Below are 24,928 nucleotides of genomic sequence, written 5' to 3'. Positions count from 1 at the left end.
GATTAGGACTCAAAACATCCTTATTGAAGGTTAGGGACCCAAACCCAAGCTACATGAAAAGTTGGGGATCCTAGCTTTAAGTTACCTAATTTTCTTCTAAAAAGTAGGTTCTATGAATTTCTAAACAATAGGCTCTAAATAAGGAAATAATCTGTCCCAATTATTATTTTTTATCCATTTCTGGATTGATGACGTATTTCAATCTGTTATTAGTTAGTTCATATCTATTTAACCTCCAATTTGAGCCACTTTCCTTAAAAAATTATTTTTTTTCAATTTTTTTTTTAAATTACACATTACACATGAGTTTAAAATTATTCTCAACTTAAATCATATATTCTTTAAAAAATCATTATTTTAAAATTTATTTTTCAAAAAAATGAAATGTACACTTGGAAAATTAGAATGGTGCCACGTTGACATGATCACATGGGTATGTCCACGTCACGTTTAAAACGTTGGCGTCCCTGGGTACATAGCATGTGCATCCATACTTTCCGGATTGCCTTTGCTAAATTATTTGAGAGCTGATAATCACAAAAGATGTGGGGCCCAGCTCCAGTCATATCGTTTATGGAGGACCAGGTGAATATCACGTGGGTCAATCCTTTAATTGGACCGAATGTTGCCGGGTCAGCAATGAGTAGGAGAATCAGATTTGTTTAGGGGGTGTTTTATAGACATTTTTATGTAAAAATGTATTTTAGAATAGTAAATTGATGTGAAATGTATGGTTGAGAAATAAGAAAAAGTTTTTGATTTACGTGTAATATTATTTTAATAAAAAATGCGTGATTGAAAAGAAGAGAGAGAAAAATACATTTTGAAAAAAAATGACTACCAAACGGGGCCTTAGACAATTTGGACAAACCTCATCTAAAACATCATGTATCCACACAAATATCCACTAATTTAATATTTTAGAAGAATCAAACCAAAGCTGTTTAATTCTGGTTCGACTTTTTGATCCTTGATATTTTCTAATTACGTATCCAAATATATCCGTAAAATATTAATTTATATATATTGAGCAACAGTTTCTAATCGAATTTCATGAATTAAGCATTTAGAATGAATAGTTTCTACTTTTACTTATATTTCTTTCAAATGAACTTCTTCAAAAAAGTTACGTATTTGAAAATTAATTTAAAAGAACTCTCTTTTTCAAAAGAACTTTTAGAAAAAATTACGTTAGGTCAACTTTTTCTAAAAATTCTTTTTACGAAAATAAATATTTTTATAAAATAAACAAAATATGTTCAAAGCATTCTTTTTTTAGTTTCCAAATTTCCTTTTGAATTTTCAAAAGTCATGTGAACGGGCCTTTATCCCCTTAATTGACAAAGCTTTTTGAGATAATGGGATTGTTTGATATGATTTTTGTTTTTGTTTTTATATTATGTATAAGAGTTTTCTGAAAAAGTTATCTTAATTTATATTTTAAAGCTAAATTTTAAAAGAACTTATTTTGAAAGTATTTTTAGAAGAAATCATATTGTATCAACTTTTTTTAAAAACTCTTCTAATTATAAGAAACATTTTCGTAGAATAAAATAACTTTTGAATCTCAGAATCATGTCAATTAGGCCCCACAAGGCGGTGGATTCCGTAGGATTCCGTAGAATTTGTGGTTAAAGATGGATGAAATTTGTGAACCGAATAAACTTTGTGATAAAAATGAAGTTTCATCAACTTATAATTTCAACTTTCACTTAATATTTGTCAAAGCTTTTGGTTGGTCGATCGAGCCACTTGTCATCAAGGTTATGGATTCACACTTCACAACCGTGGAATAAAAAATAAATTGAAGCATTAGGAGAGTGGTTATAATAAGTGGCTACAACTTGTGGACAATATTACAATTCTCTTCACCCTTACATTACTTGTATAAAATTAAAAACTTCTCTACCGAAATCCATACAAATATCGAATTGAAGAGAGAAATTAAAGAATTTTAGAATAGCAATGTCGAAAAAGGGTTGTGAATTGTGCAGCAATCCAGCGAGAATGTTCTGTGAATCGGATCAAGCTAGCCTTTGTTGGGATTGTGATGAGAAGGTGCACGGTGCAAATTTTCTGGTTGCTAAGCACACTAGGAGTCTTCTCTGCCACGTCTGCCAATCTCCGACGCCGTGGAAAGCTGCCGGTACGAAGCTGGGGCCGACGGTGTCCATTTGCCATACTTGTGCAGAAAACCAAGTGACGACTCAGAGAGGTGAAGATGGTGATTCTCAAGAAAGTGAAACAGATGATGGGGAGTACTATAGTGATAGTGATGATTATGTGGACGCAGAGGAAGAAGAAGAGGAGGACGGCGAGAATCAGGTGGTGCCATGGTCAAATTCTAGTTATACGCCACCGTCTCCGCATCCGCCGCCGCTACATGTAGCGAGCTCTTCTAGTAGCGACGCCGACAATATTTCTTTTACCTCATTGAAAAGAATGCGAGACAGCCCTTTTGATTCCGAGGTACCTTCTTTCTTTCTCTCTTTTATGTTTGTAAAAGCGTAGAAACTTGGAAACAGAAATGTTGACCTTTGATGTGTTTATAGGATGAAGATGCGTGCTGTTCCTTGGAGTACAAATTTACTGCATCAAATTTATCATCAGGCCATTGTTTTCAAGAATCTGAGATTGTGGGTTCGTCCACATCGAACCTTTTTAGACCATTGAAGTTGCAGAGGGCGGGAGAAGAGGCTCCGATCGAGTCCAGGACGGCGGCGATCGTGGCTTCACTCAGAAAATTCCAGCGAGAAATTGTTTCTGGGGAAGAAGATGCATCTGCAATTATTCTAGGCATTAGCAAACTCACCAGAGATTCTTAAACCCTGTGTGAAGATTGTTGAAACTGTTTCCAATGCTAATTCAAACCGACAAATTTCACTGTTAATTGGGCTAATTTGTTAATTTCTAGTTGATGAACAGAGTTAATATTTTACGCCATTGTTGCTACACCGTTGGTATCATTTCTCCCAATTTTCCCTTTCCCAATATTTAATAATCCAAAAAACTTTGTTGTTTCTTGTATTGATTGTACAATTCCTATTCTTCTTTATTCCACTTCAACCATGTTTGCCATTTTAGTTATTGCTTGTTATGCCATGCTATTACTGTATCAAGATAATGAAAAAAGTTCAGTTTTTGTTTGAACAGTACAATTTCCTCGACAAATTATTTGACAGAGCCTGAGGTAACAAGTAACTTTAATTCTTGTTTTAAACTACGTAGTACTATCCAATCCAGCAGGGCAGTAATTATGACACTGAAAAAAGGAAAGTTCCATTATTTAAAAAAAAGGTTAAACCCTAACCTTAAGGATCCCCCACCACGCCTGCCCTGGAGTATCATGAGGGAGGTAAATCGCAGGTTATGCCTCCAAGGGTACAGGGTGGAAGACTGCTCGTACACTTGTACTTACCCAAGAGCCAAATCCATATTTCAGGATTCGAACCCTTGACGCAGCAGCCTCAAGTAAAGTTGAATTTTTCCACCCTCCCCTTTTACCACTTGGAGATGTGCCCTGGGGGCAAGAAAGTTCCATTATTTGGTTAGCTTTAAAGGTGATGAGTTGTTTTCAGGCTGCTGCTGGATGCAATGAACCTCAATAACGAGTTGAGAAAAGTCGGATATAGATGCTGACAGCCCAACAATAGGAACCTTGCCCACCCCGAATCCATAATTATTCTCCATTCAATTCAAATCAATCTTCCATCAACAAGGTGATTAATACTCCCATTTTGGTATTCATTTGTGCCTCTTGTTTCACATTGGGTGGAATGACATTCGCCCGGCCTAGTCCCTGCCAACTAGCCCTTGTCATATCTATTGACAGGAAGCAAACTACTCCACGTCCATAGATTCCTCTGCTGATGACACTTTGCATAAAGCACAAGTACTCGATTATACAAGTTGAATAAGTTCGAGGCAAGCAATATGGGATGAGGTAGAGAAACGACGTTGCACCAGAGCCATTCAATGGTTTTTGCAGTGTAAACTTGGTTCCTATCCTCTGCAGCCTTTTCGCTATTGAAGTTAAAATGAAGTTCTTTTAACCATGTCAAAGAGTTAAGTGCTATGCTTGGTGTCCAGCCTCATGATCATCATGGAGCCCCCGCACGTAGGGGGCTGTATGTGTACAGTCCCATTTGGACTGTACACTTAGAAAAACCCAAGAGTTAAAAGAGAACGTACAGATTTAGCAATCATTGGACTAAAGGAATTATTAGCTCCACCAAATGCTAACCACGAGTTTGTTCAACAATAATTCAAGAAACCGTCACTAGAAATTACAATTCGCAGAGAATATTATCCAATCCAAGAAGGCGATATACAAAATACATTGAATTGTTAGTGCTTAGGATCAGAAGGGACCTCAGCAAAGGACTTCTCTTTAACACATGGACCACAGAGCAACTCTAATCCTAGCAATTGTCCCTACACAAATAATCGTGTCTACTTTCAAACGCCTTAACATATTGAAATAAAGAATTGATTATCCATTCTTAAATGCTGAGGCTAGATACATATCAAATTGTGCCGAGTCCCCAAAGCAGCTTGACACACGTTATGGGCAGACCATGATGATCAAACCCTTGTGGGTTGGTTGAGAGAGGCCCAGCTTAGTTCATGATCGAACGGGACAGGCTTTCAACTGAAAAGCAAATTAAATGGCTCCAGGCCTGGTCAATAGGTCTGGCGCCAGGAAGGTCTTCCTCCAAGCCTAGAGAGGAGCCAAAGTCTAGGCTCTCTGCTGCTGCATAGAGCCGGTTGGCCCTCATTGGTTGGCAAAAAACAGCAAAACTGAAATTTTATCCCAAGACAAATCTTCAAATCAGATTTGAGTTGAAGATAAAAGCAACTTGCATGTCTGGATGGAAATTCTAGAAAAATAGCAGCAGTTTTATGAGAAGAGGTACACATGGATTGCAACGATTTAAAAATTGCAGCATAATAAAACTGTTAATGCTAATAGAGAAAGAAAACACATCAAAGATGCTAGTAATGATGACACAGAGAGCGACTGTTTATAGACACAATATTACTCCATACATCAAGTAAATCTGAACGATTCTTGTCAACTAAAATATAGCTCGAGGATTGTGATTCCTTCTGCATACTGCAAACAATGATAGAAAAATCATCAGAACTTAAAAAATAGTGACCAACTCAAAGATAATATATAAACAATCAAAAGAAAACTTCTATGCATGCTATTTCCATTTCTAACGATGTCCACCATCGGAAATAGATAAAGAGTTATCCAAGAATGTCTCGAAATAAGGAATGAACCGCTGATACCCCCATAAAGATGGAAAATAGAGTTACTCAAGAATGACTCAAAATTAGGAATCAAACCACTGATGCCTATAAAGATGGAAATAGATAGAGTTACTTACGTATGAATCAAACTCAGGAATAAAACCATTGATACCCAAAAAAATGGAATATAAATAGCAAATTTCAACAGGAATCCTAAACCAAATTAGAATACATACCTGCTGCCTTAAGAGGATGTCCTGGACTCAAGTTTGAATTAAATATCTGTCACAAACAAGTAACATCAATAAAATACTGGAAATGCAGACATATATACGGTTGTTGAAAATAGACATCACCATCAATTCCAGCACCTTCAATCAGCATTATTTCAACCAGTCACAGCATACCACTCTCAATGGAACCTTAAATTTAACTCCTATCTTGCCAAGAACATACTAGTTGTAGATAAAAGTAAGAAATCCAGTTACATCAATCTTGAATAAAGTGGAGGCAGGCAGATGGCATGCCCACACCCAACCCAACAAAGATCTTAGGAGATCCTTTTTATACAATTATCCTTCATTAAAATAGTGAGAAATGCCCACAAACCCTCATAGAACAACACACACACACAAGCGCATTCTATAATAACTGCAAATTGCAAATGTAACTGCTAGATGCATTCATCACAACCGGATGCATATGTAATGCCTTCTAAGGAGGTCTAAAATTTACATGAATGAACTGTCTATAGTTTTCAGTTTCCATAATCAAGTACCCTCCTAAATTCTCAACAGTTGCAACTATTTTCTTTCTACAAACAACTATAGGTAATGTTATTTAAATTGGCAGCTTACTTCATAGTTTATCTTACTGTCATTATTCTCTAGCTACTCATTTTCACATAACTAATTGAAGTTAGTGTATTAGATCCTAATTTATATTACATGGACCAAACTAATGAGGCTTAGTACCAATGTCAGACACTTGACAAGAGTAAGTCCCCATTTCGCCCTCATTAATTTTCATTCCATTACATTTTATTTCTCTCTCCCTATTTATAATCACACAATCTTCCATAAAATAATATTACATGTAAATCGAAAATTTTTCCTTCTTTTTCAACCACTTTTCAACCATTCATTTTTCAAAAAAACACTATTTCACCCATTTTCTTCTTCACAAAATGGGGGCCAAACAGGGGCTAAGGCGCGTAGGATCATTTTTTTAAGCATAATGTGAACAGGAAACCTGCTTACAATCAGAAGACGAAGTTCTAGGGCTATTGCTAAACCATTCTTCAGCAATGGTGCTTACCATCAGCACCGCTTAGAAGCAAGAAAACACACAGAGACAAATAAATTTCAACAACCTATCATCTATAAATCCATTTTGGGAGCCTAGTTTTATTTTTCCTTTTGTTGGAATAATTGAGGACCATTTTACAATATTAAAGCCTACCCTTCTAGGTCAAATGTACTTACTTAGTACCTTATAATAACTTCGTACAACTACAACTAGCCACGCAAAATGGACTACTATTTATAGGAAAACTGGTGCTCAGACCTAAAACACATTAAATCATCAGATTATTGCTCCAAAAATAGATCGGTTAGCCAAAATATTAAATTCTAGAATTATATAGTTTGCAGGTAACATTTCCCTCCTTCCTTTTTCAATCTTTCCTCCTCTACATATTATTCTTATTCTACTTTATCGTATGAGCTTCTGGACTTCGATCACAATATGCAGCCATATCCAATTCCGATCCATCTTTTCATGCCAAGAAAAATCAAATCTTTAAAAAGAATTGTCAGTTCTTCATTTAGTTATCATTAAATTATACTGGCCAGATCCAATTTAGGCAGCCAACTTGAGTGCAGATCTCTAAACAGAACTTAAAACATTTACTATTCGTCCAGATGGAGCCCAGCAAGTTTCTTATTCGTCCAATCATGATTCTATAACTCTCCTCTCGTAAAAATTATAATTTCCGTTCACCCATGTTCACAACAACCGAACCAACAATAAATTTATATTCAAAAACAGGTGATGCAAATATAAATTAATTGAAACCAAGGGAAAACCGACCTTTGCAATCATGGGTAGCATCATTGTCGTTCTCCCCTGCAGAAGTCGAAGGCACAACAGGCTTGTCCCCTCCTTCACTATCCTTCTCTTCAGGATACCTCACGACGACAACAGGACAAACACAATGTCTCACACAGTAATCGCTGACGCTCCCGAGCCTCCCATTGTTCCCCTTCTTCGTGGCGCCAAATCCCCGGCTGCCCATAATAACAGCACTTAATCCAAGCCTCTCCACTTCCAAGCAAAGCCTCTCCTTCATGTCATGGTCTTTCACAATGTGAATTTTGAATGGGATTTGAGCCTCCACGAGGGGCTGGGCCAGATCAGAGGCCTTAGTGGTCGTAAAAGTATCAAAATCGTCCTCAAGCTTCTGCTGAGACTCCACATCCTCAGTGTCGACAATTGATAGATCAACGGAACCCCAATCAGCACCGTAAAGGACAGAAGTAGGCCTCACATGGACCAACACAACGGCATCTCCGGGACGGAGGTAGTGGTGGACAGCCCACTTGACAGCTAAGGCAGACTCATCACTGAGGTCGACAGCGATGCCAATCTTTCGCTGGGCGTTGGCCGTGGGTGTCTCGGTGGACAAGGGAGTGGTGGGGGGAGGGAACCGCGGCGATGAGGAACGGACCTTGACGGCGGCGAGTGATGGCAGGTCGGAATTCGGCGAGGGGTTCTGCATTATCGAAGAACAGGGTTTCTTTATACGTTTACCTAGTGAGGAGTGGAGAGTTGGCCCGCCGCCTGCTTCATTTTAATGCTTATCGATTTCCTAGAAGTTTCGAGAGAGAACAAGTTTTGAGTTTTTTTTAGTAATTTTTATTTTATTATTTTCACTATTCAAAATTAGTTTCATGATTTCTCTTGTTATATATTTTTATTTTTTTTTGTTCTCAAAATAGATTTATATTTTTTTATTTTTTTGTTCTCAAGATAGATTTCAAATTCATTTTTATTTTAAATTATTCAAATAAATTCTATAACGCAATAAATTGTTATATCTAGAGACTGTACAATCTATCTAAATTCAGGGGTGGATACAAATTCTTTTTGTTGAAGGGTGAAAATTTAAAGTGTAATTTTTTTAAAAATAATATAATATTAGTGAAAATAATTATATCATCACCAATATTATTATATAAATTTTGCTATTTGTATAGTTTTGTTTACCATTTCATTGACAAAAGTTGAGCTGGGGACAAATAAATCAATTGGAATGTAGGGAGTAAAATGAATTGAAATAAAATTTACATTTAATCTATGAAATAAATGAAATTTAAATTTAATGTAAAAGTAATTCGAAAATAATTTAAATTACATTTAATTCATAATGATTCTAAAATTTTTGACGTTATATGCCATGTAAAATTTTCTATAAAATTATTTAAATTATATTGAAAATTTTATCATACAAAAATAATAAATGTCAATGAAATAATTGAAATAAAAAAAAATAGAAGAAGAAGAGTTAGGTGCCTCCTTCACGGCGTATGTTTGATATATATTTAATTATTTTTTATATCCGTTTGAATCATTCAATATGATTACAATGTCTATATATACTGCTTGTGTTGTGATTATTGAAGCATTTGTGTCGAAAAAAGATACTTGTACAGCATTTAAGGGCTGTAAAAATTACAACCTTCTCACATGTGTGGACTCAGTGGTGGATTTAAGGGTTGGCCAACTAGGGCGGCCGCCCTGGCTGGATTTGCCGGAGAAAATTTTTTTTTGTTGATAATAGATAAAAATTTTAGGTTATATAACTGGTAGTTCATTTTATTTTCAAACTTCTCTTCTGCTTAATTGGTTAGAGCTTGCATATTTATATTACAAGTCTTGACTTTGATTCCTTCCCGTCCATTTCATTGTGCAAAATTTTTATTTCTACAATATTTACCAAAATTAATTCCCTAAGTAAAGGATTTGAAGCTATAACTTCTAATTTGGATGATTGGAAGTTTAACCATTATGACAATGGTTGAATTTTGAATCTAAATTTAACAAAATAATATATGATAAGACTCTAGGCAAGTCAATGACTTTTTTTTTTTTTTTTTTTTGTCGTTTCAAATATTTTATGCTTTAATAATTTATAAAATATAACTTATGAGTATTGAGTTTTAATTTATATGTTATTTGAGAATTTGTCTACTATGAATTGTGATATTAAAAATTAATTTGAGTATCATGAAATGTGAATATATGATTTATGAAAATTGAAAATGAGAAATTGGGGAATTTATAATTTGTGATGACTTGGTGTTGAGAATTGGAAATTGGAATTTTAATTATATTTTAAAATTAATTTTAATTACATTTAATCTTTGATTAATGTTCAATTATCATATTGATTATGAAATGATTTTTTCAACTGAATCTCAATCTAATTCTTGTATTGGTGTATCTAATCTCTCAGCTACTTTTAATCAAACAAACGATTTGTTAAGTATTGATAATACAATTTTTTTTTTATGTATTATGTAATTTATATTATTTCAGATTGTATTGAAATATAATATGATATAAATATACAATTTTTACGTTTTAGTGTATTTATATATAAATCGAAGAATTTTTAATATTATTTTATTAAATATTAATAAATGATATTGCTATACGGTCGTTGACTATCGACAGCCAATGATTAACGATCGTCCTAACTGAGTCGAAGTCCTAAATTCGCCCTTATGTGGACCTGCGATTATTTTAATCGCGATCCTACCTTTTATATGTGAGAAGATTGCATAAATTATTGTACAACTTGATGTACATGTAACACTCTTCTTGTGTGTCTACATGTATACAGATCTACAGCAGTAGAGTTGCTACTGCCACCTTTCTTCTAACTCTTACCAGAGTTGTTGAATTTTTGTCCTTTCTTTGATGATTGAGATTTTGTACCACTTTTTTTGATTGGCAGGAACCTTTGCGGAGAATGGTTAATGAACATTCAGATTTCAGACCTAAAGATTTGTGCACTTTTAATTAGGCTTCAAACATCAAGTTATTAGGATCTTGTTTAATAGCAAGGTTATAGCTCATTATTTTACACAATTAATTAATTTTAGCCTATATTTGACCCATTTTCTAAAATTTATTTTTAACTTTATGTTTTATGGGATTTATAATTTTTCAATTTTTCAACAACACAATTTATCAACTTTTATTAAAATTTACTAAAAGTCTGATTTTTTAACTAAATCAAATAGAAAACCCTAGTTTCACGATGTCTAGTAGTGTAAGTTTGTCTATAAAACTCTTGTGGTCATACCATACTCTACCTTGTAATATTCTTATCTCTATGTATTAATAAAATGATCGGTTCACTTTATTTAGGACTTGTGTTTTCCTTATTTTGAGCCTTACAAAAAGTGTGCTGTGACGATTCATCAATTAATGGTTACAAACTAACTTTTCTCTCCATTTCTCTTTGGGGAAAAAAATAAAATTATTCTTCTTTTTCAAACATCCTTAAATTACCATTTGCTTTCAAGTCAAAATTAAAAGTAGCATGTCAAGAGGGAACCTATGGAATGGGCGTGGGTTGTTTGCACATAAAATACCAGAAAAACAAGACGTTTTGATGATGAACATACATTGAATGTCAATGTCATCAAGATTGAAAGTGATTTCATCAATTATAGTTGATTCAGTAGACTTTCAACTGTGAACAACAAAATATATATAATTCAATATTGCACAAAATACACACAAGTGATCAGACATTTCACATATCTTGTGACTTTATTAAAACTTCACCACACCAACAGCTATTATTATTCAAGTTTACAAAGGACAAAACAGCAGAAGAGTATACAAAATTACATGGCCGATTCTTTCTCAGTGTTTTCCTCAGACATCTCTCTCTCTGTCTCCGTGATAAGTTTAGCTCTTGCATGTCCAGCCTGTATCCTGAATTGATCACCCAACCCAAAATGTGCCATCAGTAGCCAAACAAAAGTGACTAGTTCCCCGCCTTTGGTTAGCTGCTGAGCATGCGCGTTTCCTCTGCAATGACTGGCGCCATAGCTAAGCAATTCGACCAGCACTTCACTCATCATCTTCCACATTTTGTCGTCATCAACTCTCTTTAGATCCTTAGCAAGCATGCAGGCTTCAAACAGCACAGATTTGCTTCTATCGCCCTTGATTTCAACTGGCTTGACTGGCGTAGCTACTTTCAGTAGTTCAGCACGTGCTTCTTTTTCCATTGTTTGGTCGGATGGCCGGGATCGGTCGGGAGTCATCTTAAACCTGCGGAGAAATTCCTTGGCTTCCTCACAAGTGTCCTGGAACCTGATTTGAAAAATACCTGATACTGCAGACGTCAGCGAAGGTTGCATGAAAAGAAGATACAACATATAATCTGAAAGTTGGTTGCAGAGTTTCTTATGATCTACATCATGAGCTTCTTTCCGATCAGTAATCGGGTTCTTCTTTTTCCAGTGTTTCACTATACAATCCGTAACGATCTTGCTGAAATTTCGATTATTCTTATTGTCTTTAAGTTCTGTACTCTCGAAATACAATATGTCAGTAGCAATGTGCCACTTCAACACGCTCTCATTGAACTCTACATTTTCGCCCACAGTCGCCACAATTGATTCTCTACTAGTATATCGAAGAACAGCCATATGACCTTTAGAAGAATGTATCTCCCTTGCACTTATTGCGTCCTTTGCTTCATCAGCCTTTGCTTTAAGCTGATTGAAAATGAAATCTTTCAAGTCGTTCTCTACAGAAATGAAGTCCCTGTGCATCATGAATTCAAATATTTCCTTGAGTCCAACATATTCAACCACTTCGTCCAACAATTTAAACCGTCTCTTCAAGCAGAAACTGATCAAGTTGTGCTGACCCATGGATTCAGACCAACGGCGGCGAAATGAAATATACTTCCCGATTGTATAAATCGGCCGTAAGACCTTCTTTAACTTGAGAAGAGCTAAAGTCCAATCAGAGAGGATGAGCTTGATGAGAGCTACAATGTCCAGGATAATAGCACCAATAAGCAAAGAATAGGTAATGGCAATGTCAAATGGGTGGATATGTGGCTTATGATGCGATTGGAAGAGAATATATGTAGCTACTATCAAAGCAGTGCAAATAAAGCGGAAAATGTAACCCAAATAGCTTTTATACACTGTGGCCATCTTGGTAAAAAGTGCATCATACATGAAATTGAGCTCTACCTCCATTACCCTGAAAGCGCATTGTGCATTCAAACCTAAGAAGAAACTCCGGCTCTCATCGCGTTCCTGGAAGCTAAACATATGATCAACAATTAGTCCCCTGAAAATCTGGTAGAATCTGAATCCTTCTCGTACAATTTCAATGTCGTTTAGCGGCTTCACCTCAGAGTTGGCTTGTCTCTCATTTTCCTTGTTGCCTTGTCTCTCAGATTCATTGACAGTTATAAATTTTACAGGCAATCCCGCTTCCAGCATTGAAGAGTATTCCCCCATAAGCTGCGCATAGTTAGGTCCAGCATCTGGCTTTGGTTTCAATGAATCCTTAAAGTTACCTAAGCATGCTAGGTACAGTGCACGTGTACGTTCTGCATATTTAATCAAACCAGCCAATAAAACAAGCAATGTTTGAAGCCAAAAGGAAAAAGGAATTGCCTGTGTAAACACATAAACAACCATAATAAGCTCGGCTATTAGGCCAAACAAATGGCGGATCCATAGTTCGTTATCTTCAAGAGAGAAAGCAGTGATGCTGTCTGGCCCACCAAGGTGCAGCAACAGAAATGGGGCCCAAAAGGCCGACAGGGCATCGTTTACATTGCTTTTATCACACTTGTCTCCTTGATTGTTGGATATAAGTCCAATTGCATAGGCTGCAACGAAGTCCGCCAGAAGATATGAAGTCCATACTATTGGGATTATGATATACCCTCTAGCTTGTTTTCGTAAAGGTGCAAGAAAGATTAACAAAATCTGCAAGCAGAGACTCGCAAGAACCGAACCACGAATATTCCATTTATCCCATACCCTTTGAAGCCTTTTAGGTATGACATTGACAGTCATGGTTCAGTGACAGAAACGCAGAATGGTGCTACGTGTTCTACCCTGGAACACCTGAAATATGTATTAATTTCACAGTGGAAAAAAGAAAAGAAGACGACAGCATAGGTTTCATTAACTAGGTTTGATGAAAACTGAAAAAAGAAAACAGTTGCTAAATTCTGGCAATTTGTTAGTGCAGATCATGGAAAATTGCAGACGAAAACTAGATTCACATTATAATGATTCTAAGGAATCACGAATTTCAAATGGAATGCAAATTCATGAACGCATTTCCCCAAATCTTTCCATGGCGAGAAATGGATGCCTTGAAATCCTTGTAAGCAAAGAGCCATAATTCAAGTTCTCTCCGATTAGTGATATACTTCCATTCAGCCAATTTTCCGTGACCCAAATATTTACCTTGTTGACAAAACCATCTTACTGAAAAATAGATTGCTCGGAATCTAGAGACTGAAATGTTTTTGCCGTTAAAGAAGAATGCCACGAAATGAGAAAAAATTATCAAATTAAAACTAAGCACGCAGATCCAGGGGACTGAGTGGAATGCGTAACAATATCTGTAAAGTAAAAGAAATTACAAAATATTTCGTATTACCCGATAGATGGAAACTTGAAAATGCTGCTTCTTCTCCTTGTTCTTCTTCTTGTAGAGAAATTGGGGATCACTGAAACCTTGCTTCAATTTATAATAGCCCATGTGATGAAGAATGGGCTGAATTCACGTGTGGTGAATATACTTTACTTGAGTGTTCATCGGTAGGGAAGTGGTAATCAAGTTTTTGTCTAACTGGATAATTATACGTTAATATGATTTCAATTAAGTAATTATACACATATTTGACATTAATTAGGTAACTTCATATTAATTTAATTTTAATTAAGGTAAACTTTCTCCAATTTCATTAACAGAGACGTGATAGTTCATCACCAGAAAAAGATGCGACGTAAAATATGTACAATTTCAATGATTTAAATCACGTTTCATTTATTAACTATTAGTTATTCGATGTTTGCCCGGTTAAGTGACAGAATTAGATAGAATTATACGACTGAAATCAAATTAAAATGTTGTCGTCGAATTTGAAAAAGTGAAGTACGTATTTGATTGACAATAGAGTAAAGAATTTAACCGATAAAATATACTTTTGTATTGATTCATAACTTAATATGGTAATGTGATACTAAACTTGCTTCTTTGTGCATTCTTACTTTACTTCCCTTTATGCAATCTTACTTTATTTTTGTATTCAATAAGCAACTTTTACTTTATTTATCTTTCCATTTGAGCTATTCGCGTTTCATTGTGTTTCACAAAGAGGATTTGAAATATTATTACGTTAACAAGACAATATGAATCTGTAATTTTTTAAAATTAATATACTTATGGATTATTGTCTACTTTTGAGTGTTATCCGCCAGTCCTCAAATCCAGCGCACCTGGCAATGTCTTCAATCATAATACGGTGAATGGAATGGCTTTCAAATCCTGATTTCTGTACTGTGAACTGGACCATATATTGGACTCTGATGCTTAAGCTCGATTTTCTAAGTATCCGTTGGAGACTATTATACATTTTGTTGAAAGTAAATTGTAATTTTCATGTCGAACATGGAAATTTCGAGTTCAAGAGAAACATAGAATTTTAGCTGTGCCCCTTTAATCTAGTGGATGTTCAAAATTTCATTTTTCTTTCCTACTAAAGTTGGATTTATCTCTTGAATGCTTTTCCTCTACTTACTTTTGTAAATACTACACGTTTGTCATTTAAACTCTTCTACTTGTTTTTCGGTTTCTTCTGCAGTCAAACAGAATTAGTTTCGAGTTCCATAGGGATGCCGCTGAGCACATGTTCACGAAGATCGACGGTGAACCATGGAAGCAACCCCAGCCCTTCAACGATGACACGGTAGTCATCGAAAAATCTCACTTCGACAAGTAAGAATGCTGGCCAACATACACTGCCAATCCAAAAGAATCAATGCACCTGATTTGCCATATAGGTGTGAAGAACATGAGTATGACAGTAACGAAGAAGAATTCCAAGATGATTCAACGGAACGGGAGAAGATATGTTCTGCTAACACTTTTCGACTACCAGATGATTTTGATATAGCACAAATTAGTTAAGTCATCAAATTTTGTCTCCTCTTTTGTTATCCTTATAAGATTTTCCACGCACCGAAGTATAATGCTTTGTCAGGCTAAAGATAAGCAAATAAAGTGATGGCGTGTGGTTAAAATTTAACGTGTATTTTGGGTATTTTGTCATCAAATTTTGTCTCCTCTTCCTTTCATCATGTATTTTGTGTTGACCTATGGTTGACTTCTCGTTTTGATTATCACAAACAAATTGCGTTTATTTCTAACAAATTGAATTTGAGTGTTTATAGAGATTATTGCAAAATTGAAGACACAAAGATTGAGATAAAAAGACTTGCAATTGACAATCAACATAGAAACAGAATCGGCAATTAATGGATTAATGGACGTAAAGACAAAAACCGAGCACTCATGTTAAATTGTTTTGAAGAAAAAGTCAAACGTCAAATATCAATCCATTAGACGTAGATGTTCTGAATTTGTATGGAAATGTAAAACACTTTAATTCTTAGCATTGTATCGACAATAACTCAAAAAGAATTTTTATGTACGAGAAAAATTCAAGTTACAAAAACGATTGCATAAAAATTATTTTCAAAGGATAAGTATTTCAATTCAATGATCAATTTTTTACCAAATCACTTACCTTGAAAAATATGACAAAAAAGTCCTTCAAAAGCCTACAACAATCAAAATTATCACGAAGGAAAGTGTCCGGGGACATTCTATCCATCCGGACGTCCGGATCGCCAACCGGACGTTTGGATGCCCCAACGGTAAAAGATTTGGCCGTTGTAAATCTGATGCATAACGGCTACTTTTGCACTGTCCAATTTAGACCTGGACGTCCAGATGACTCATCTAGATCAATAGAAATTCTAACAGTTTCACTACTATAAATACCATTTCATTTTCATTCACCGACAACTTTAAGAGCATTGCAGTGAGGCATTATTGATTCCAACTACTTTATTTTTAATTCTCAAAAGATCAAATCATCTATTTCTTGAAAAGCTTTTTGAGTGAATCAAATTTTTGAAAATCACTTTTCTCACAAAAGTTTTTCTACTCTAACACTTGAGCTATATTTATTGCTATCTATTAAAGTGTTAGCCTACTTCGCTCTTGGTACTTAATTTTGACTATATCATTCATTAAGAGAGAAGAATTTATTTGTGAAATTTATTCTCTTTTTAATTGTTGGTTATGTTGAGGTCCTGTAAAGTGCAACATTGTATAATGATCGATGCTCTTTATTTATAAGTCATCGAAAGCGTTATAAAGGATTGGATTGCACCATGAGTCAATTAATATAGTGAAAAGGCCTTACTCGTGCTGTAGAGCTTGGTAACGAAAGACGTCGATCATTGCTTTTGGTCAAATCTCCACTATCGTTTGCATCATTTCTCCCTTTTATTGACCACTTTTATATTGTACTTATTACTTGTTCTTATTAGATTTTATATTTGTGCATATTTGTTAAATTGTTTCATTTGCTATTACATTGATTTAAAACTCGAATTGATCTTCTAAGAATTTTTGAAAACCAATTTAGCCCCTTCTTGGTTAGCTATTCTTGCGCTTTCATTTTGTTTACATACATTTGACTTACTGAATAAAAATATATTATTCTACTTTGGCCTTCTATTTTGTTATTATGGATGTGATATTATGCTATAATTTCAAATATGTTTCACCCGCATTTGGTTCATTCATCACGTATTCACCTTTTTTTATTGTATATGAACGAATCACTATTTACTGCTGTATGTAAATGCACAAAGTGATTTCTTTATTGAAGTAATTCAAACATACCAATACCCACCTGTAATCAAATGGAAGGTTGATAGAATAACATGGAAAGAATGAAATGCAAAAGGATCGAGGCAAGAGTTAAATTCTTTGTCCTTAAGATAAATTTATCCTGCACAGTTGACTAGGGTTTATGGCAATTGTCTTCCAAAATACAATGATCAATTTTTGTGTTTGCAACACTTCAAAATACTAGAAGCGATGAACCGAGCGAAGTTATGAACTCCTTTTTGGAATGAAAATTAAAGGCTTTTGACATAGAATTTTGGCTAAAAATTAAGGTTATATGATATGCTTTGATTGCATAGAATATGAGCAAATGAAACCAACACACAAGGGTCTAACTTATAGAGGTTGAGGAGGTGCACATGAAGTGACACAACCCAAAAATCAATGTGTTTGATGAACAGTTGCCTAGGTTAATATGCCACCCGCTTACCACATTGTTGTCGCTCGAGTGCACATTTCAATGACTCGCTGCTTGAGCGACGTTCTTATATAAAAGTCCGATTTTTATTCAAAAATCATGTTTTTCAACCCTATTTCATTCATTAATTTCTCATTCATCCAAAAATAGTTTTTGACTTCCAAATATACCAAATTCATCTAATAGACGTGTAGAACATGATCGACCCATTTCTCTTTTTACTCAAGTAGTAGGACCCATCCAAATTTATGCAAGAGGTTTCGAGTCAAGTGATATCGAGTTGTCTGCAAGATAATCGTTATTCTGCCCGACGTCACAGTTTTTTTTTTTTTTTTTTTTTTTTTTTTTTTTTTTTTTAAGTTTGATGAAAATCAACCTTCCTTAGCTATTTTCCAACATTTACCTTTCCTTTTAAGGAAAGAAAATTTAAAAAAAAATCAGTTGGTCTTTTCTTCAATTCTACACAGGAAAAGTGCCCACTTTTGGCCACGCCAGGTCATTAAACGTGGGTTAAATGAGTTAATTATTTCAACACTCACCAAACTTTGTATAATTTCACATTTTATTCACTGTATTTTGAGTTGTACTTCATTATTTACTGAACTTTGTAAAGCTACACTCTATCATTCACAAACTAACTTCCATGTTAATTAACATGGCTTACGTGGATAATGGATTGCACATCAGGCAGATTGAATAAGTCCAAGTCATAGATGAAATGCCACATAATTTTCTCCTCAACCCAATCACGCCTTAGCCATAAGAAACTAAATGCAGGAGATTGAAACCAAAACCAAAACTCTCCAAGCCAATTGCATCTCTCAAATCGGTGAACCTTAATCCCCAAGCTTTAGGGGGTGTGTTCAATTGGGACTTTTGAAAATTTTAATGGAGTTTTTTTGAGTGATGATTTCTATGGATTTCGTGGATCTTTTATAGATTTGCATGGAATTAGTGGAAGTTTTTCATAAACTTTCATTAACTTTCATTTCAAAATTTTTATAGACTTTCATATATTCCAAAAGATTTTTGAAAACTTTAATTTGAAATAGAATTCACGTGGATTTAGTATAATGGTGTGAAATCCTCACATACGAGGTGTTGGTTTCCACAATTCTCCTTCTTCCCATATAATAAAAAAATTTAAAAGAATAAAAATTTAAAACATTAATTAAATAAATAATAATCAAAATTATACATATATATGATAAACAATAAATTTAATATTAAATATTATTAATATAATATATTTTTAAAAATAAATAAATCAATATATTTAAATTTAATTATAAATTTTTCATATAAAATTTTATATTTTTAATATAAAATAGATATTTTTTTACAGAAAAATGAATGCAAAATGAAAAAAAAAAGTTATTAGAATCTAATTTAATTTTTCATAGAAAATAGAAATAAACAATAAGAAAGAGAGAGATAAATAAAAATAAATATAATCAATAAAAAAATAAATTTTAATCATATCTATTCATAGAAGGAAAAAGAAAAGAAATATTGAAAAAAAGATTTTAATTATTTATTTATTTTATTTTTTGGTGAAAGTCTCCCAAAATCTCATAATTAATGAGAGACAAATTTTAAGATTTTATATGAGCACTTTATGCTTAAAAGTTAATACTCCATAGATTTTTATAAAAGTCTCTAGAAATTATTAAAATTTGAATACTCTAAAACTTATAAAGACTTTTAAAATTTTTTAATTGAATATATGTAAGCAGGCATACGCTCATCCGAAATGGACAATATGCATGATATAGCGGTTTAGACATAGAGGCCGGGTGATGCAATAAGGAAACAATTAAAAGTCTATTCAAGGCGAAAGACTAATAATTAGTAGAATTCGAGTTTATTTAGTAGTTTTATTTTGATAATTAGAATTCTAGTATATCTAAATTATAATAGTTTTATTTTGACATTGTTATCTTTTATTTTCAAGTTTTTTTAGATAAGAAGTTTATTTAATTTCAAAGTCCTTCTCTATATAAAAGGGCTTAGGGTAATATTTAGAAACACTTGCATTATATGAATAAGATTATTTCTTTTGCCCTCAATTTTTCCCTGTAATTTCTCTTTCTTCTTATTATTCTTTATTAATTTGTGTGTTCCTGCATCAATTTGGTATCAGAGCAAGCTCGTTCCCTTTGGCCACAGAATCATCAACAATCCTTGACCTCGTTTCCATCTACCTTCATATACAGCCACCCTTCCAGCACCCATTCAACACCAATAACTACCATTACATACGGCAGCCTTTGAACATCACAAAACGAAAGAGGAAGAGCATTTATCCCAGCAGCAGTTTTAAGTTTTCTTTTAGTTCTTTGTTCTTAGTTAAAAAAAATCCAAAAAAAAAAGAAAAGAAAGGGAACTGTTCACCGGTTAGTAGTAGTTGCATTAGATATTCTGAAAAAAAAAAAAAAAAAAAGAGTAGTACAATTTATTGTCGATTATTCCTCATATTGCTGCTTCATATGTCACAACTGTTGTTGTTCAACCAAAGGCACCCTATATTACCTATCCATCGCTAATTTCGTCGCTACCAAACCACTCCCCCAGTCCACCACTATCATCTATTTCCTAAACATCCATAACCACCACCACTTCGTCGCACAGGGAAGAATCACACCACTAAAGTCATCATTTTCCCCTCTCAAATCCATAAGCTGCCTCCTACCACTTTGTGCCAACCACTTCGGCTCCAAACACTTAAACTCGCCGCTGCTCCACCACTCAAATTCGGAATCTCCGCCTCTACTGTCACGGTCAAGTCCTCCACGCGTTCGGTCACCATCATCGCCACCGAGGTACAACAATTTCATTATATTTTCATCTCCGTCACTCCACTGCCGCTCGAAGTCTTTCGCAACTGTTACTGGCCCCAGTCTGGTCACTACTCTTGCTATCACCATCTCCGTTCCACCACTGCTGCAGCGAGTCCTGCCGTTTTGTGAGAAGCCTGTGGCCAGTTCTTCCCTTGTGTTTTGGTAAGGATTTCCTTCTGCTTTTATTGAAACTTTGCTATTATTCAAGTACTTTGCCTTTTACGTAGTGTTGCATTCGTTCCAAGTTAAAAAAAAATTTAAAAAAATAATCTTTTTCTCAAATCAATACAAATGAATCTCAAAGATTTAGAACACTCACACGAAGTATTATCTCAGCAAGTTGCCAATCTTTCAACTGATTTAGCGTCTATGAAGGCTGATTTTGCTGAACTTAAAGATTTTATCATTGAGTTACGTCGAAATCCTGAAAAATGCCCCGCAGATAATTTTTCTGAATCCACGACCATAGGTCAAAACATTCATAACATTGCTCAACAGGCTCCTGTCATTCCACCTAGAGGGGAATCCCCTACGATACAGCATCCTATTCACAACGCACACACCCCCGAATATCTGGAACCTGGTGTCCAATATAATACTCGCCCTGAACCCCGCCCCCCACATTTTGATCGACATAGGGACCTTGTTGATGACATGTCTAGAAACATTAAAGTAGATGCTCCCGAATTTGATGGCCGTCTAGACCCCGAAGCCTTTTTAGATTGGATGGACTCCATCGAAGAATACTTTGATTGGTATCGCATGCCGGATTATCAGCGGCTTCGCTTCGCCAAAATGAAACTCACCAAATCTGCTAAACGCTATTGGAAAAACTTGACACGAAACCTCGAACATTTAGGACAACCTATCACCCTATGGGTGGAAATGAAAACAAAACTGAAAGAAAAGTATGTCCCACCATTCCATCGATCTCAGCTTCTAGAGCGTTTGCTTAACCATAGACAAAACTCCTCGACCGTGTCTGACTATAGATCTCGTTTTGATGAGTTGCTCCATCGTTCCAGTCTTTATGAACCCGAGGATGTCACTGTTACTCCATTTCTTAATGGCCTAAGGCCCGACCTTAAACACCACGTCACCGTGCTCAGTCCCTTTTCCCTAGAGGACGCCTATCACAAAGCCCTCGAGTATGAGAGGTACTCTCGAGCACCATACACTCAAAGGAGCCTTTCGAACTTTGTGGACCCTCGCCAACCACGTCCTAACCCATCCTCCACTCCTGGTAGTATTCCAGCATCAACTCAGTCTTGCACAGTTGTCGGGTCTTCTTCATCATCACCTTCACTTTCCCAAGATATCAATAAGTATCAACCTTCTTCTTTTGCTTCTTCCCATATCGCTAACCCGTCAATCGTGTGTCATCATTGTCAGAATCAAGGTCATATAGCATCTCGATGCCCTCATCGTACCCTTACTGTTAATCAAGAACCACTACTTCCAACACCGAAAATCGATGAATGTTTTACGGTCGATCCTATTGACCATTCTCATGAGGACCTCGAACAACTTGAGTGTCACGTGGAGGATGAGGTTGTTGTCTCAATCATGAGATGCATCCTCTCCACCCCTGTTAACTCTCATTCTTGGAAAAGGACATCAATATTCCACACGTACATACCGTGTAACTCTAGTTTTTGCAAATTAGTAATTGACGGGGGTAGTACCATGAACGCCATTTCCACCTCAGCGGTAACCAAATTCGGCTTCAAGCCTGAACCCCACCCTCGCCCTTTTAAGGTGGCATGGGTCAATAGGACTTCTTTGCCTGTTACTCATCGTTGTCTTGTATTCCTTACATTTGGCCCATATTCAGAAGACCTTTACTGTGACATTCTACCTATGGTTGTTGCTCACGTGCTTTTGGGTCGCCCTTGGCTCTACGATCATGATGTTAAGCACTTCGAGCGTGATAACACTTATGAGTTTGTCCATAATGGCAAACCCATTCGGCTTCTTCCAACCAAACCATTTGACCCCTCCAAGAGACCACCGCCTAAAACAACACCCACTTGTGCTACAAGTACAAAGAACCGAATTCAGGTCTTGTCCCATAAGGCCTTTGAGCTTGAGGCGCACGACACCGGGTTGATGTTTGCGTTAGTTACCAAAGCATGTTCCCAACCTACTACTGAAGCAAACTCTGATCGCCTCCTTGTTACCACTCCGTTGTTAGAGGAGTTTAGCGCTGTCATGCCAGATGACCTACTTGATGAATTTCCTCCCATTCGTGATATTCAACATGCAATCGACTTGGTCCCGGGATCACAATTACCAAATCGCCCTCACTATAGGATGAATCCTACGGAACGGGTCAAGCTAAATAAACAGGTTGAGGCATTACTATCTAAAGGTTTTATTCGTCATAGCCTTAGTCCTTGTGCAGTCCCCGTCCTACTTACGCCCAAAAAAGACGGATCTTGGCGTATGTGTGTCGATAGTCGTGCTATTAACAAAATTACTATAAAATATCGATTTCCCATACCACGCCTCGACGACATGCTGGATGAGTTAGTGGGATCCTTATGGTTTTCTAAAATAGATCTACGAAGTGGATATCACCAAATTAGGATTAGACCAGGGGATGAATGGAAAACAACCTTTAAGACGTAGGATGGTTTATACAAGTGGCTAGTTATGCCTTTCGGGATGTCTAATGCGCCTAGCACTTTTATGAGGGTGATGACTCACGTCTTCCGACCTTTCATTGGAAAATTTCTCGTGGTCTATTTTGATGATATATTGATTTACAGTAAATCGCGAGAGAACCACTTAGATCACCTTAGACAAGTCTTTCTTACACTTCGTTCTAACAAACTATACGCTAACCTTAAAAAGTGTTCCTTTCTACAATCACAAGTCTTATTCTTAGGTTTCATTATCTCTGCTTAAGGAATTTCGGCTAATCCAGCTAAAATCTCTGTAATTCGTGATTGGCCGAACCTACAACTTTGACTGAGGCCCGTAGCTTTCATGGATTAGCCTCGTTCTACAGACGATTCATTTAAGGTTTTAGTTCTATCACTGCCCCTATTACTGAATGTATGAAAAAAGGGGATTTCCATTGGACACCATCCGCAAAAAAACCTTCATCACAATTAAGCAAAAGTTGATTGAAGCTCCCGTTTTACGCCACCCTGATCTCTCTAAAGTATTTGAAGTGGCATGTGATGCTTCTGGTATCGGTATAGGTGGTATATTAAGTCAAGAGGGTCACCCTATCGCCTATTTTAGCGAGAAATTAAATCAGGCACAGCAGATGTATTCTACTTATGACAAAGAATTCTATGCTATCGTCCAAACTCTTCGTCATTAGCGTTATTATTTATTGCCTCAAGAGTTTATCCTTTACTCCGATCACCAAGCCCTCCGCTATCTCAATTCCCAACGTAATTTGAGTGATAGATACATTAAATGGGTAGAGTTTCTCCAAGAATATACATTTGTTCTCCACCATCGAGCTGGGGTCTATAACAAAGTGGCGGATGCTCTTAGCCGTATTACTACTGTACTCCAAACTATGAGTACTACGGTGGTCGGATTTGAACGTTTAAAAGATGAATATCCTAGTTGTCCCGACTTTGGTCTCATTTTTCAAGACCTCGTATCTAACTCCTCTCGTAATCATGTTGCTTTCTTGCTTAAAGAGGGTTATCTTTTTAAAGGTAACAAGTTGTGTATTCCTCGCACCACACTTCGTGAGTACCTTATTTGGGAACTCCATGCTGGAGGTCTCACAGGTCACTTTGGTCATAATAAAACTGTCTCCTTAGTTGAGGATAGATTTTACTGGCCTTCCCTTAAAAAGGATGTGGCTCGTATTGTGTCTCAGTGTCGCATGTGTCAGTTGGGTAAGGCCCAACGTCAAAACACGGGGATGTATACTCCCCTACCCGTTCCTTATACTCCTTGGCGTGACCTTAGTATGGATTTTGTCCTAGGATTGCCTAAAACTACAAGAGGTCATGATTCCATTTTCGTTGTCATGGATAGATTCTCCAAGATGGCCCATTTCATTCCATGTTCCAAGTCTACTGATGCATCATATATCGCTAAGTTATTCTTCAAAGAGTTTGTTCGACTGCACGGACTGCCAATCACTATTGTTTCTGATGGAGATGTTAAATTTGTTAGTTACTTTTGGAAAACTCTATGGAAATTGTTTGGGACAACTCTTAAGTTCTCATCAGCATTCCACCCCCAAACAGATGGTCAAACAGAAGTAGTAAATCGTAGTTTAGGTAATTTGCTTCGTTGTTTAGTCGGGGACAAACCGGGTAATTGGGATTTGGTATTGCCTACCGCTGAATTTGCATATAATAATTCTGTTAATAGGTCT

At 35.8% G+C, this 24,928-nt stretch overlaps 4 protein-coding genes across 4 annotated transcripts; 2 read left to right on the top strand and 2 right to left on the bottom strand.

Annotated features, from left to right (window-relative positions):
- The first annotated feature begins 1,823 nt into the window (after positions 1-1,823).
- Positions 1,824-3,146, top strand: LOC111395706. Its single transcript, XM_023021827.1, has 2 exons — positions 1,824-2,469; positions 2,553-3,146. The coding sequence occupies exons 1-2, from the start codon at positions 1,966-1,968 to the stop codon at positions 2,823-2,825; spliced, it is 777 nt and encodes a 258-aa protein (XP_022877595.1). The 5' UTR covers positions 1,824-1,965; the 3' UTR covers positions 2,826-3,146.
- Positions 3,147-4,264: 1,118 nt separating this feature from the next.
- Positions 4,265-8,134, bottom strand: LOC111395705 (universal stress protein PHOS32-like). The gene is made up of 3 exons (XM_023021825.1): positions 7,351-8,134; positions 5,496-5,541; positions 4,265-5,116 (listed from the first exon to the last, which is right to left on the bottom strand). Exons 1-2 carry the CDS (start codon positions 8,036-8,038, stop codon positions 5,534-5,536), a joined length of 696 nt encoding a protein of 231 aa, XP_022877593.1. The 5' UTR covers positions 8,039-8,134; the 3' UTR covers positions 4,265-5,116; positions 5,496-5,533.
- A 2,892-nt stretch (positions 8,135-11,026) lies between these two features.
- Positions 11,027-14,138, bottom strand: LOC111395704. Its single transcript, XM_023021824.1, has 2 exons — positions 13,987-14,138; positions 11,027-13,442 (listed from the first exon to the last, which is right to left on the bottom strand). The coding sequence occupies exon 2, from the start codon at positions 13,389-13,391 to the stop codon at positions 11,181-11,183; it is 2,211 nt and encodes a 736-aa protein (XP_022877592.1). The 5' UTR covers positions 13,392-13,442; positions 13,987-14,138; the 3' UTR covers positions 11,027-11,180.
- Positions 14,139-20,862: 6,724 nt separating this feature from the next.
- On the top strand, positions 20,863-23,202 carry LOC111395090. Its single transcript, XM_023021107.1, has one exon. It carries the CDS (start codon positions 20,863-20,865, stop codon positions 23,200-23,202), a length of 2,340 nt encoding a protein of 779 aa, XP_022876875.1.
- Positions 23,203-24,928: the final 1,726 nt, after the last annotated feature.

This window comes from Olea europaea, chromosome 6, assembly GCF_002742605.1.
Source record: "Olea europaea var. sylvestris chromosome 6, O_europaea_v1, whole genome shotgun sequence".
NCBI classification, from domain to species: domain Eukaryota; kingdom Viridiplantae; phylum Streptophyta; class Magnoliopsida; order Lamiales; family Oleaceae; genus Olea; species Olea europaea.
Note: the sequence above shows the minus strand (reverse complement) of the source record. Positions and strands in the feature narration are given on the sequence as shown.

Bases quoted from the DNA above. Each gene is read 5' to 3' on its own strand.
- LOC111395706 (XM_023021827.1), top strand. From the start codon at position 1,966: ATGTCGAAAAAGGGTTGTGAATTGTGCAGCAATCCAGCGAGAATGTTC. The intron at 2,470-2,552 runs GTACCTTCTTTC...ATGTGTTTATAG, and splicing joins ACAGCCCTTTTGATTCCGAG to GATGAAGATGCGTGCTGTTC.
- LOC111395705 (XM_023021825.1), bottom strand. From the start codon at position 8,038: ATGCAGAACCCCTCGCCGAATTCCGACCTGCCATCACTCGCCGCCGTC.
- LOC111395704 (XM_023021824.1), bottom strand. From the start codon at position 13,391: ATGACTGTCAATGTCATACCTAAAAGGCTTCAAAGGGTATGGGATAAA.
- LOC111395090 (XM_023021107.1), top strand. From the start codon at position 20,863: ATGAATCTCAAAGATTTAGAACACTCACACGAAGTATTATCTCAGCAA.